The sequence below is a fragment of the Crocodylus porosus genome, unplaced genomic scaffold, assembly GCF_001723895.1.
Source record: "Crocodylus porosus isolate Cpor-Errol unplaced genomic scaffold, CroPor_comp1, whole genome shotgun sequence".
Classification (NCBI taxonomy): Eukaryota; Metazoa; Chordata; order Crocodylia; family Crocodylidae; genus Crocodylus; species Crocodylus porosus.
Window position 1 is genome coordinate 58207672 of NW_017728906.1, and position 12665 is coordinate 58220336.

The 12665-nt window shown below is 38.9% G+C and overlaps 1 protein-coding gene across 1 annotated transcript in view; it reads right to left on the reverse strand.

Annotated features, from left to right (window-relative positions):
• Positions 1-12665, reverse strand: part of POLA1 (DNA polymerase alpha 1, catalytic subunit) — a 296489-nt gene that overhangs the window by 169360 nt on the left and 114464 nt on the right. The window contains exons 29-31 of the mRNA XM_019529154.1: positions 7480-7685; positions 4379-4511; positions 124-255 (exon numbers count right to left, since the gene is read on the reverse strand). Of these exons, the coding sequence (XP_019384699.1) occupies positions 124-255; positions 4379-4511; positions 7480-7685 (471 nt within the window). The remainder of the gene's footprint in view (positions 1-123; positions 256-4378; positions 4512-7479; positions 7686-12665) is intronic.

Genomic DNA, 12665 nt, shown 5'->3' on the forward strand with positions numbered 1-12665 from the left:
TTTAAAATTCAGTACAATTATCAAGATAAAGGAACTCTGTTTTCCTAGGAGCTGAGCAGACTTCATCTTCCGTCTCCCAAAATCTCACAAATGGTATTTAGCCGTAAGTCACAACATTTTTACCTGACAGATGACATACGACACTGTATCGCCTGATTTCACCTTTCGGCCTCCCTGAGAGTTTATCCACATGGCAACATGCACATGTGGCAAGCTTTTTTTGTCAGGATAATCTTGAGGATCTTTTGTCAATGCCTAAAAGATCAAAGCAAGATATTTCTTTGAGAAAAACATACTAATGACATGCCACACAACTCTATGCAGTAAAAAAAAAAAAGGCAGTGTTAAAAGTAGCTAACTTCATCATCCTTCTATGTTCACCAGACAGCATATACAGAGCACGGCATACATCCAAAACACTAAAAATAGCGATCATCTTTCCAACATGTCAGGTTTTACATGCAAGTTTTTTTGGGGGGGTTCTATTGTAAGAATGTCCTGTGATTTAAAAATTACTATCTGAAAAACAAAGACATAATAAAAACTCAAGCATAGTCAAAAATAACCAGAATTGTTAAAAACTGAATTTAATACAAAATTTGAAAGAATACTGGTCTGTGACTGCAAAGGCTAATTCTAACTATAAAAGTAATACCTAATACACTTTGTAACGAATGTGTTAAAGCGTTTGGGTTTGAATATTTTCAGGTTTTGAATATTCTCATACATTCAACATCATCTAGAATTTCACCATTAAATGTTTTTCCTTTCATTTCTATAATTATTTCATTTTTAAAATTCATTATTGCCATGCTCATTTGCAATTTTATCAGTATAATTTGTCAAGGTGTTTAACACTTAATATTTCAAAAGCAATAAAATACCAGAGTATGCAGTAATTAAACAGGAGATAATTTCTTGTTTCAAATTACAACTAAAACTAAGTGCTAGTACAATATTTGTAGACATGTTGGTCCTCAAGAAAAAGGCAGACAATAACTTTTAATAAAGATAAGCTGCCTATATTAGTACCAACATGAAAGCTTGCAAGTTTTCATTGCTACTTTATTCACCATTAACTTGTGCACCAGAAAGCAATCCAGTAAAGACAATGATGTTGTGGAAAAGCTGGGATAGAAAAGTCACTTCCCACATTGGGGTAGGACCAGATATACAGAAAGAAATAAAATATGGTTATACAGTAAATATAAATGGGTAACTACTTCATTAAAATACTTAGGGGTAACTCTTACTTAAAAAATGGCAGGACTTTTACAGTTATAATTGCATTCCTTTGATTGAAGAATCAGAATGGAATTAGATAATAGGTCAAAATATAAAATGTCATGGTTAGGTAGAACTGCAGCAATTAAGACTAATATTTTAGATTGAATTAGTTTTCTATTTCTATAGTGCCAGCAAATCTCTTAGATCAGCAGTAAATTAAGATAAACAAATTTATTTGGAGAAATAAGAAACCTAGATCCAAAAAAAAATCTATCCTGGAAAAGCCTCAGCAAGGGAGATTAGTGGGAGATTAATGCTTCCAAACATTAAATATTATTATCAAGCCAGCCAACTTAGAAATATGGTTTACTAAGTAACACCAACTCACAATAAGCACTTGATAAAGATAGAGCAAACCTACTGTTCAGCAGTCAAACTTAATATAAAACCATGGCTAAAGAAATCTGCTAGACCAAATTCAATAATTACCCCTTTAAGAACAGAACTTTGCATAACTGGGACATACACATAAGAAATTAAACTCATACCCATCATCTTTAGCACCTTTTCATAATAAAACCAAATTTACTACTAATAAAACTTAGTAGGAAACTTTAATACCTGGGAACTTATTGGTATAATACATTTTGGACAATTACTCAAAGAAAATATATTTAGCTCTTTTGAAGTAATACAACATACTGCAGGTGACATTAAAATCCTATTTTTCCAATATCTGCAACTGATACACTTCCATCTGTGGAAATTTGATAGTATTTGAAAAAATCTTGGTGACACTTACGAAACACAGGCCTATGTTCTGTGTTATATAAAGCAATGTTAAATAACCATATAGAAAAAAAAAACATTGTTTATGACAAAGTGAGCCAATGACACTGGATCAGAAATTAGTGCTGAAGAGGCCACCAGGAACAATGGGAGACCATTTGGAATAATAGTTTTCACACATCTATCTGCATGATAATAAAAGAAAAACTATATTTAAATCGTATATTTATGGTATCTTACCCCACTTAATTAAATGTATAATACAGGAACAGGCAAATTTTGGAGGGAGTACAGTCAGTTAGGAGGGCTACTACATATGGTGGACAGGCTCCAGAATTAAATTGCTCTGGAAGAAGGTTGGAGATGTGGTGAGGGAAATAACAGGATGCAACTATCAGATAACTCTTTAGTATTCTTAATGAACCTTTGTGAAAACTCTGCAACATAGAAGTCATAATGAATCTTCCAGTGGCTGCAAGAATTAACAAGTGACAAAGCCTGGAAGAGAAATGATACCTTTAAAATCACTACTGATTTTAAAAAGTTTGGAAAGTTTTAGCAGTGGAAAAGCTGTCCTATTAAGTCAGTGCTCGCCAGGGGAGAAGGAAAAAAGATGCTTACTTGGAAATTTGTTGGAAATGTTTTGAATTTGCTAGAAAACTAATACTTAAGAATAAATTTGGAATACATTTAAAATGTAAAGGCAGAGATGAGCACAAGATAGTGAGATACGTATTATGCAGACTTCTAAGAAAAAAAGGAAGTGGGATCATTATATAGAGATGAAGAAACACAAATGCTTAACATTCACAGAAATGTAAAGGAACCGAGAAAGACCGAAATGAAGAGAAGAAAAGAACACAAGACTCCTATGGATACTGACTTGGGTTAACGGGGCACTGTTAATAGAAGAAAAGTATCTGTTTTCACATCCAATACCTTAAAAGTATCTTTAAATGTTAAATGTATTATTTGGTAAGTTGGATTTGTTAATAAATAAAGTGAAAAAGTCACTGCCCTTTGGAAGCTTACAGAAAGAGAAGGTTCATTAATAAAACATTTCTCCTGGAAAGAAAACACCAAAGATATGGATTTTACTGCTGATTCACAAAAAGCCATAAACCAAACACTCCATAGGAAGTCTTCCCAGTTTAAGGCAGGAAGTTCTGGCTCACTCTCATGTACAAGTCCTAGGGGACTAATGACTGTCTGACTCTGGTCCCTGTATTTTAAAACAACTAGTCCCAGATTTCTGGACATTTTTTTTCAGGTTTTAATCTTTGGTTTATTTTACATGTCTAAAAGGGTTCAGTAACGGCATGAAATACAATATTGTCAGTTCTGCTGAAGAAAGCACATTCCATCACTGCACTCCTGAAGCATGGTTCAACAACCAAAAACCAGAATTTGGGATGCTAAAAAATTAAAGACACAGACAGATGTAACAACTTTAATTCAGCAGAAGGTACCCGACTTTAAGCACATAAGTAATCACAATGGACTTTCTTACCTATATAGTAACCTCTGAATCATGGGTCACTTGCTTTTATTTTATTGCGGCACCTGGCTATGACTGGGAATACTATGCACTTATACTGTTTATCCAATATTAATTATTTGATAAATCTTAATAAAGTCACGTCTATGCCTGAAATGCATTCCTAAACTAGGACTGAGGGGCTGGTTTCAGGTCAAAAAGAAGGGGGTAGAAGTAGATTATAATAAAGGAAACAATCCAAAACATGAGAATGAAGTGACTTCCTGATTTTGATTTTAGCCTCATCAAGATTTTGGGGTTCTTGTTTCTGTAAAGAAAAAGCTTTTAGGAAGGAGGATAAAAATTAAATTGCGAAAAACTAAAGACCGCGTTGGAGTAAAAATGATCAGAAGGTGAAGTATGAATACATATTTATAAAGGAATTATTTTCTCAAAAAAATGGTTTTAATAAATATTTTATTCCGTTACCCTGTTAAACCAAAAATAGATTTTGCCCAGACATTAACCTCCTCCTAAGACACTTGAAAAAAAGGGTAAATGATCGCATCAATTTGCCCAGTTCAGAAGCATGGAACTGAGGACTGAATGACAACAAGGCAACTGGAATGAAATAATTTTTATTTAATTTAATTTCTGATCTGTTATTATGTCAAAGGCTAGTACCAGCACTGATTCTGGATTACTGATAAGAAAGATAAAAATCACAGGAAAAATATGAAAATAATTTGTCCCATGCGTGAGATTTAACTATAAACTATAGCATCTGAAAGCATCTATAACCGTAAGAAGGATTTCTATTTTTAGAAAAGAAAAAAGAAACTTAAAATAATCATTGAACAGCAGTTGATCAGTAATACCATTTACCTTGTTGATTTCAAATTGGCTTATTGGGACTCTGCCATTTGTCACATTTTCTCCTATGTCTATTAGCCTTCTTTGAATGTTTTCCACAATTATGTCTCGAGGCTGGTCGGAAAGAATCTGACCAATTATATAGCTGCAAAAAGAGTTTATAAAAAAAAATTAAAAATACAAACAATATCTTAGTTTTTAAAAGAAGGCTACACTAAATATATTCTGCTGTCTCTAGGTTATCTTCAAAATGCAGAAACAAACTGAGGACAAATTTTATCTCAAAATTGTAAACTTTTCCTTTTTTAAAGTCATGCATTAATGTACTGAAAATTCAAGCTCTTATTTAACCTTAAAACCATTTTAAATGAGCACCAAACTGCTCTTAATTCCCCAACCTTGTTTTGACATTTACTAATCCACAACAGGTACATAAGATGAAAGAAATTTAGAACATGAAGTTACTGCAAGCAAAAAGTCCTGCCTATTTCTGGAAAATCATAGCTGGAAGGTCTGCCAGCTGCAGTAGAGTTAGTCACTGAAGAACACTGACAAACATTTGTATAGCTTTAATTACTAATACATTCCTAACTTGGAGAAATTTGCTTCTATTATGATGCATCTTTTCTTAGAAAATGCAAGTCTTTTAAGAACAGTAAGCAAGTGTGTAGTGCATATTTACAAATATAAAGAAGCATTCATTTCTAGGCACATTTAGAAACATAAGTTATTTAAACTAATGTTTTTCAAGAGGCTGCACGAAACAAATTGACTCAGCCACTAGATGACCACCTCTTGGTCCAATCAAGAGTATTCTTCCTTTAGAACCAATAAGTTGAACAAGAATGGCATTGTGCAGTATTATGCATAGGAAATGCTCCCCCCCCCCGCAAATAATCAAGTGCTGATAAAATGTATCATCTTTTTAAAGAAAAATAAAAAGGTATCTGAATTATTAAACAAGGTTTTTCAGGGCAGGGACCATAACCTCTTTGTTTAGAAACTGCCTAGCAAATTAGTATCTTCTGCCTCTTATAAAACTGTCAGTCAAAAAAGTATGCATCCAGGTCTGGGGTCCACACTTTAGGAAGGATGTAGAAGCCTGAGAGAGTCCAGAGGAGAGCCACATGCATGATCAGAGGTCAAGAGAGCAGGCCTTATGAGGAAGGGCTAAGAGCCATTGCACCCTTTAGCTTGGAAAAGTGTAGGCTCAGGGGAGACTTGGTGGCAGCCTGTAAGAATACCAGGGGTGTGCATCAGGAACTGGGAGAACGTCTGTTCACCACAGCATCCCAAGGGAACTGCAGCAAGCCTGTTTTAGACTGGACAAAGAAAAACTTCTTATTGTCTGAGTCTCCAGAGTCCGGAATAGATTCCCCCCAGAAGTGGTGCAAGCACCTACTCTGGACATGTTCAAGAAGCATTTGGATGATTATCTTGCTGAGGTCATCTGACCCTAGCTGACTTCCTGCCCTTTGGGCAGGTGGCTGGATCCAATGATCTCATGAGGCCCCTTTCAGCCCTAATGTCTATGAAATCTAGAAAAATTTTAAAACAGCATAGACTGTATGAGTATATACACACGTGCAAACATCTACATGCATTTACATACACATGGGTATATATATTTCTTGGAAGCCCTCAGTTCAGTTTCCTTACGATGTAAATCATGAGGAAAGGAGGCCCCTAGGATCCCTGACACGTTACATTTAAGATGTGGTTAACTGGTTAATCACATCTTAAGTAGTGACCTGGCTACACATTGATTCCATTAATGGTGTGATAAAACCAGAGATATAAGCAAAAAAGTTATTACACAAAACATGTGTAATAACTTCATGGCTGGTTCCCACCATGCCCTTAGTTGAAAACGGGTCCAGTTCTCCCGCTCTCGGAAGCCTGCGTGTGCCAGGATGCGTGACTGTTAGGATCACATATGAGACGCACTTGCATCTTCTTTTTAATGCCTGTCAGTGGCCTAGTAGATGTTAATTTAATTGTGTAATGCGATCTGAGGAATTTTATCCTGGATTCCAAAAACAGCACATTCTGCCAAGCCAGATATTCAAAGTTTGGCATGGCAGTACATTCGATTCTTGGGATCTGGGATAAAATCTCTCAAATTCCCATCACTCATTTTCCTGAGCAGGCAGCTCATGTACCAGGGCACAGGGATCTGTGGATGAGGAGCTCCCCAATCCCTGGGCTATGTACAGCTGGCTACACAGGGAGGTGAGGACCACTGAGCTCCCCAATCCAGGTTGCATACACACCAATTCCACACCTGGCTGTGTTCAGCTGGGCACTGGGGAACTCTCCAGTCTCCAAGTGTCCCGGCTGCAAGCGCATCAACCCAACACTGGGCTGCATGGTGCGACCTTGAAGTCCAGGATACCAGGCTGTCCAATGCTGGCTGCATGCCACAAGTTCAAATTAAAGTATGATACAAACTGCTCCACAAAGATGCTCCACATTAAAGTTCTTTGTGATATTAAGACTGCGTGCAGATTTTTAACAACAAAAAAAGGCGATGCTTTACTTTAAGCTCAGCATAATTCCATGTGAGCCCCGTGCATGCCCATAAGAGACAGTACATTAATTGGGCCCAGTTCACCCAATGTCTGTATATATCAGGCACTCCAGTGGGGTTTTTTGGATGCTTTTATCTAATAGCTGATTCAATCAGCTATTAGATAAAACACAAAAAAGCCCCGCTGAAGCACCCAATCTCTACAGACATGGCAGAGTAAAACATGCTGCTTCTTCCAGTAAAAAGCATTTTATTGCGGGGGGGGTTTGGGGGGCTGGTCCTTAACACCTGCAAGCAGACCATATATTGTGTGAGAAATGTAAAGTCTCTTAACTACAGTACAGAAAATGCAAAATATGCTGTTAAAGTGTAAGCATACTTGTACAAACTGTTATAGACTTGATACTGTTCACTAATTTGATGATGCAATATTCTTTAAAATCAATACAGTTCTTGGTTAACAACCAGTAGTCTCCCTTACAGAAACACTGCTGTACTTTTGTATATCACTTTTAACATTTGTGACTGTTCAAGATTTACAGTATGAGCTAAAAACCCAAGCCTAAACTGAAGGAAAACGCACTTTCCAGATTCTTTTGCAAGATCACACCAGTCTCTTCGGACTATATCCAATCCTTTCAATTCCTGTTTGGTAACATATTTCCCATCTCCTGCTGGTTCCACAGTTAGAGCTGCATACTTTTTCTTCTTCAGCAGTAATAAGGATTTGAAGACTCCATCAATATCAATTTCCAACAACTTATACAGCTTGTTTACTTCACTTTTGATCTATGTGAGTAGAGAGAGGTAGTTAGCCCTGTTAATCTGAAGTCAGACAGAAAAGTAGGGCATGGTGGCACTTAGAGACCAGCTCATCCCCTCAGAAAGGCACAAGATTTCACATACAACAGCTAAGTGCTTTAGACATGTTACATTAAAGAGTCATTGGATAAACACATATATTGCATGAGAAACAGAGGAGAACCCAAAACTCCTTTTCCCCAAGGGACCATTCTCATCACTAGGCTAACAGAGTCAGATTCCATCTGGATTGCTTTCTTTCTAGCCCAGTGAATCTTGTATTCCTTCCTGAACTGTTCAGTTTCAATGTGGAGAGGGGAGATGAAAGGTGTCCTCAGCTAGCCTAGCCCCTAATCTGGTGGTTAAGGTACCTATCTTATAAATGGGATGTGTGGCCTTGAACCTTAAAACTAGGTCATCCGCTTCCTAAATAAGCAAGCTAAACACTATACTAACATTCAAAAGGGAGGCACCACCACCACCACTATTAGTACCAAAAGAAAAAGTAAGTCAGTCATCTGTACAGGCAGGGACAATTTAGTTTGCTAAATGTATGCCTGGGTTTCAAGTTGTGAATCCCCCCAAGCAAGGTCTGGGACAGAAGTGAGATTTCAGAAACAACCCTTCTTTAGCATTTCCTATTTTCTGGTTTAAGCATCTTCACTTCTTTACATGTCGTGTGTTATGAATCCCAAACTTTAGATGCCTAATTCTTCCCATCTATAGTACATGGAATTTAGGTGCAGAAACACTGAGCATCACTACACTTAAAACCCTTTTTGGATTAGAACCTAAAAGCTACTTGACTTTTTCTTTAAAAAAACCAAACAAACAGTTTATTCTTTGAAAAAAAAACTGATATAGGGACTACAATATCATGAAACTGAGATTACAGAAATGTGGGTGCATGCTGAAAACCTGGTGTACCATTAGTTTATAAAAGCTCACAAACAACATAGCTTACCCAAGCACAGAAAATTGGGAGCTACAATCCAATATAGATTTCCTTCTATTTTAAGATCAGGTCTTATTTATTTACAGAGATAAAAAAAGTTTCAGTCAATTCTGAAAACACCAACATATGGTGTGAAGATGTACAAGTCAAATAGACTGTGCCCTTTCAAAAATGGTGCAAGTGTGTTGGATAGAATCATCATATTGCATGCTGAGAAAAATCAAATGGCAGTCTCAAGAAGCTAGCTACTTTCTCAGTAAACTTAACACAGAAGAGGTCAGTTATCTATTCATTCTGAAGAGCAAGTGTTCAAAAAGGCATAACTAAAACAGGCTACTAGCAAATTCAGAAAAAAGGAGCTAAGCTAGCAGTACTGAACCTATGGTGTGAAGATCCCACCAAATTAATAATGACATACTAAAACAGACAACCGGTAAAGGAAAACAAAGGGTTACATATCAAAAAGGTAACTGGAAACAAAACAAGACTTCCATATGTTCCAAAAATATCAATGCATGAGGAATTATTTTACACATTCCCAATACGTTTAAGGTTGTAAAAAAACTTTTCCCTGCAGCATCTGCAATCCAACTAATGTCCAATTATAATCTCAAAATATACTTAATCACATAAGATCAGGATCAGCACATCTCTTTGTTCACTGTTAAAATTCAAAAGCCTATATGGAATATATGAATTCAAAACAAGAAGGGCTATGGCAGGTTAAATGAAACCATCCCTCACAAACAGAACAACAAATATCAAGAATTACTATCAAAGATTTTGAAAGAGACAGTTACCCATGTTAGTTTAAGTTAGAGCAGGGTGGCACCTTAGGCCACTTCCAGATGAGTGTGGCCATGCAGTATGTGGTGCCACAGACATGCCTGTGGTGCCACACACTGCACATTCAGTTGTTCTTTGCGCTGCAAAGGAGAAGCATGGAGGGGGTTTTCTGACCCCTGGATATCCAGGGGTCAACAACAACAAAAACCGCAGGGAGGAAAAAAGCGAAGAACACACATGAGCAGCATGGTGCACCACAACGTGCACAGCTGCTAGTTGTCCCTAGTGAACCAAACATCCACACCACGTATGGATGCAGCCTTAAAGACTAAGTGGTTCAGAAAACCATATATTTTCACAAGTGCCAGGCTACTTTGCCAGATGCTTTATTTTGAAAGCTACCAAAAAACATTTAGTTTTCGCAGAAATAATGTTAACAGTTCTCTCATCAGTGGGTGACTATTAACTCAGACCCAATCCAGAAAAATATTTAGGAACATATTTAAAATTAAGCATGCTTATATATCCTATTGCCTTAATTGTGATCCAAGTGCTTTCTTACATTGGGATGCTTCAGTGAAATGGTTCGATATCTGCTGCCATAGCATGGCACTGTCAGTATACGCAATATGTAGCTTTACCCCAACGTGAATTTCTAATACTGTCTTGTATGTATAGAACAAGAATAGAGCAGTAGATTTTCTTTCATCCCATGTAATTGCAGCCAAAAATAAAATCATATTAAATTAACTCGCAAAAACAATGTTTCCTGAATGCAAAGCCTAAACTTGTCTTCCTCTGTTCTTCCCACTCTAAGCTTAGCACATCTTCTCCTGAAACTATTTACCATAGTAGGACTGCCCGGCATTGGCATACAATAGAATTTAGAGATACTCATTCTTATTTATGTATTACCTTTCCTAAAGTTGTTCTCTCAAATCCATAGGTATCCTGTTCTACCTCCTATGCTAGTCCTCTTGTGCATTTCTCTGCTTCTCTTCTAGCATGGTCCCATCCAGGCCCTCACAACTGCCTCATATTTCTCTCTTTCTTCAAATCTCCCCTTAAAAATCAATCCATTTAACGGGATGCTTCTTGCCTGTTTATATAACCAGGGATCCAGCACTCTTACATATCCCAAACTGTTACTGGTACTTTTTTTGGATTTTTGTTACTCAAATATTTCTTACGTACTGTGATTTATGTATTTATATTCTCTTTCCATCACACTCTCCAGTTTTGCCCTCACACACAACTGTTTCATATTGGAAGACTTCTCGTACCTACAAATGAATGGCCCCAGAATGTGCCAATAAATTTATGACAATCTGCTTCCTCAAAAGGTGCCCTCTCATTCAGCTGGTATACACATAAGGTATGTTGATCACATCTTCATCATCTGGACATAGGGCAAAAATCTCTGGAAAACTACGCCCCCCCCCCCCAGCTGACTCCCGAATACAGGCAACTCCTGCTTAGCGGTCCTAATTGGTTCCAGAAAAAATGAGTGCTAAGCAAAATAGTGTTAAGTAAAACCCATTTCCCCATAGGATTTAATGTAAATAAATATAATTGGCTCTGCACAACCTGCAGGCCAAGACCCCATGCTCCTGTTACCCCACCAGCCAGAGATTTACAGCAAGAAGGCAGCAGGACTCCAGCCAGCACGGAGGAAGAAGTGGGGCCACCTGCCCACCAGTGCCCGCTCTGCTCAGCAGGGGCTGCCTCCAGGACACCCAGTACTGGAACTATCTGCCGCTGCCAGATTGGTGCAGGCTCAGGATGGTGTCCATGCCCCACAGGTGAGTGCGTGACCAGAACGGGGCATGGGCTGCAGCCCGGGGGCAGAGGGAGCTCTGCAGCCTCAGCCCCACTGCGTCCTGGGGCAGAAGACAACACACGGCTCTGGGACCCGTGCTCCTGCCACCCCACCAGCCTGGGCCCTGTGCTCATGCCCCCTGCCCCTTCTTGTTGCAGCCACCACTACTCCCCGCCTGCCTGACAGCCTTGGGCTCCTGCTGCCCCGCCCTGGGCCCCGCTGGCCCTGGCACCATCCCGGGTTCCATGCCGCCCACCCACCCAACCCTTCTCACTCCTCCCCACCAGCTCCAGAGCCACATGCAGGAGCAGACCCAGCTCTCCTGCTGCCCCGTCCTGGGCCCCTGTCAGCTGTCCCTCACCGCTTCACTCGCTGCCGCCACTGCTTCTCTCCAGCCCCATGGTGAGCATTATAACAAAATGCTCTGAGCACTATGTGAAACCAGGTACTTATTTTCCATGAGTGCTACAGCAAAACCACGGTAAGCAGGGTTTGCCTGTACTCCACCTAGCATATTGGACACCCTTGTGAAACTTTGTAATGGTCACATCACCATCACTTTGCATCAGAAACCAACCAGCAGTTATAACTACCTTCATGCCATCCTTTCATCCTAAATATACCACTAGATTTAACACTTGCACCCAAGCTCTTTGTTAAAAGTGTATTTGTTTTGATACCATCAACCAGGTTACATACCTTAAGGATCTGGAGCAGAAATTCCTACAATTTAAAAAACAACCCCCAAAAGCCATGAAGAGCCATGGAGGTAGGCTCAGATCCTGCTCTAACCTGCTACAATACTAGGCCTGCCATAAAGACAACAAAATCCCTCCTGTTATCCATCACCTACAGCCCCCAGCTTGAATGCCTCAGACACATCATTAATGACTCCCAACCCCTCCTGGAAAAGAATGATCATCTTAAAGCAGCCTCAGAGAACAAACCTGTCCTGCTTACAGGTAATCCCCTAACTTCAAACAGGATCTCTCCAGCAACACACCACCTAACAAAGGCACCAAGCCTTTCAACAGACCCAAATGCCATGTTTCCCGGCCCCAGTACACACCACATCGTCACTGGACCACACAACACAGATTAGAACATCTGGGGTTCAACCACCTACTCCTATACTTATGTCATATACACCCTCACCTGCTTCTAGTGCCTATCTGCTGTCTAGATTGCACAGATGGGGAGATCCCTATATAAAAGAATGAATGGACACCAATCAGACATCAATTCCAGAAAGATGGAAAAACTTATAGCAGAACACTTTAACCAACCTGAACATTTCATTGCTGACCTCAGAGTAGCTGTTCATAGACAGCAAAACTTCAAAAGCTCTAATGCAAAATTGTGGAACAAAAAAACATCCACAGATTGGATTATGTTAAGTATGGTCTCA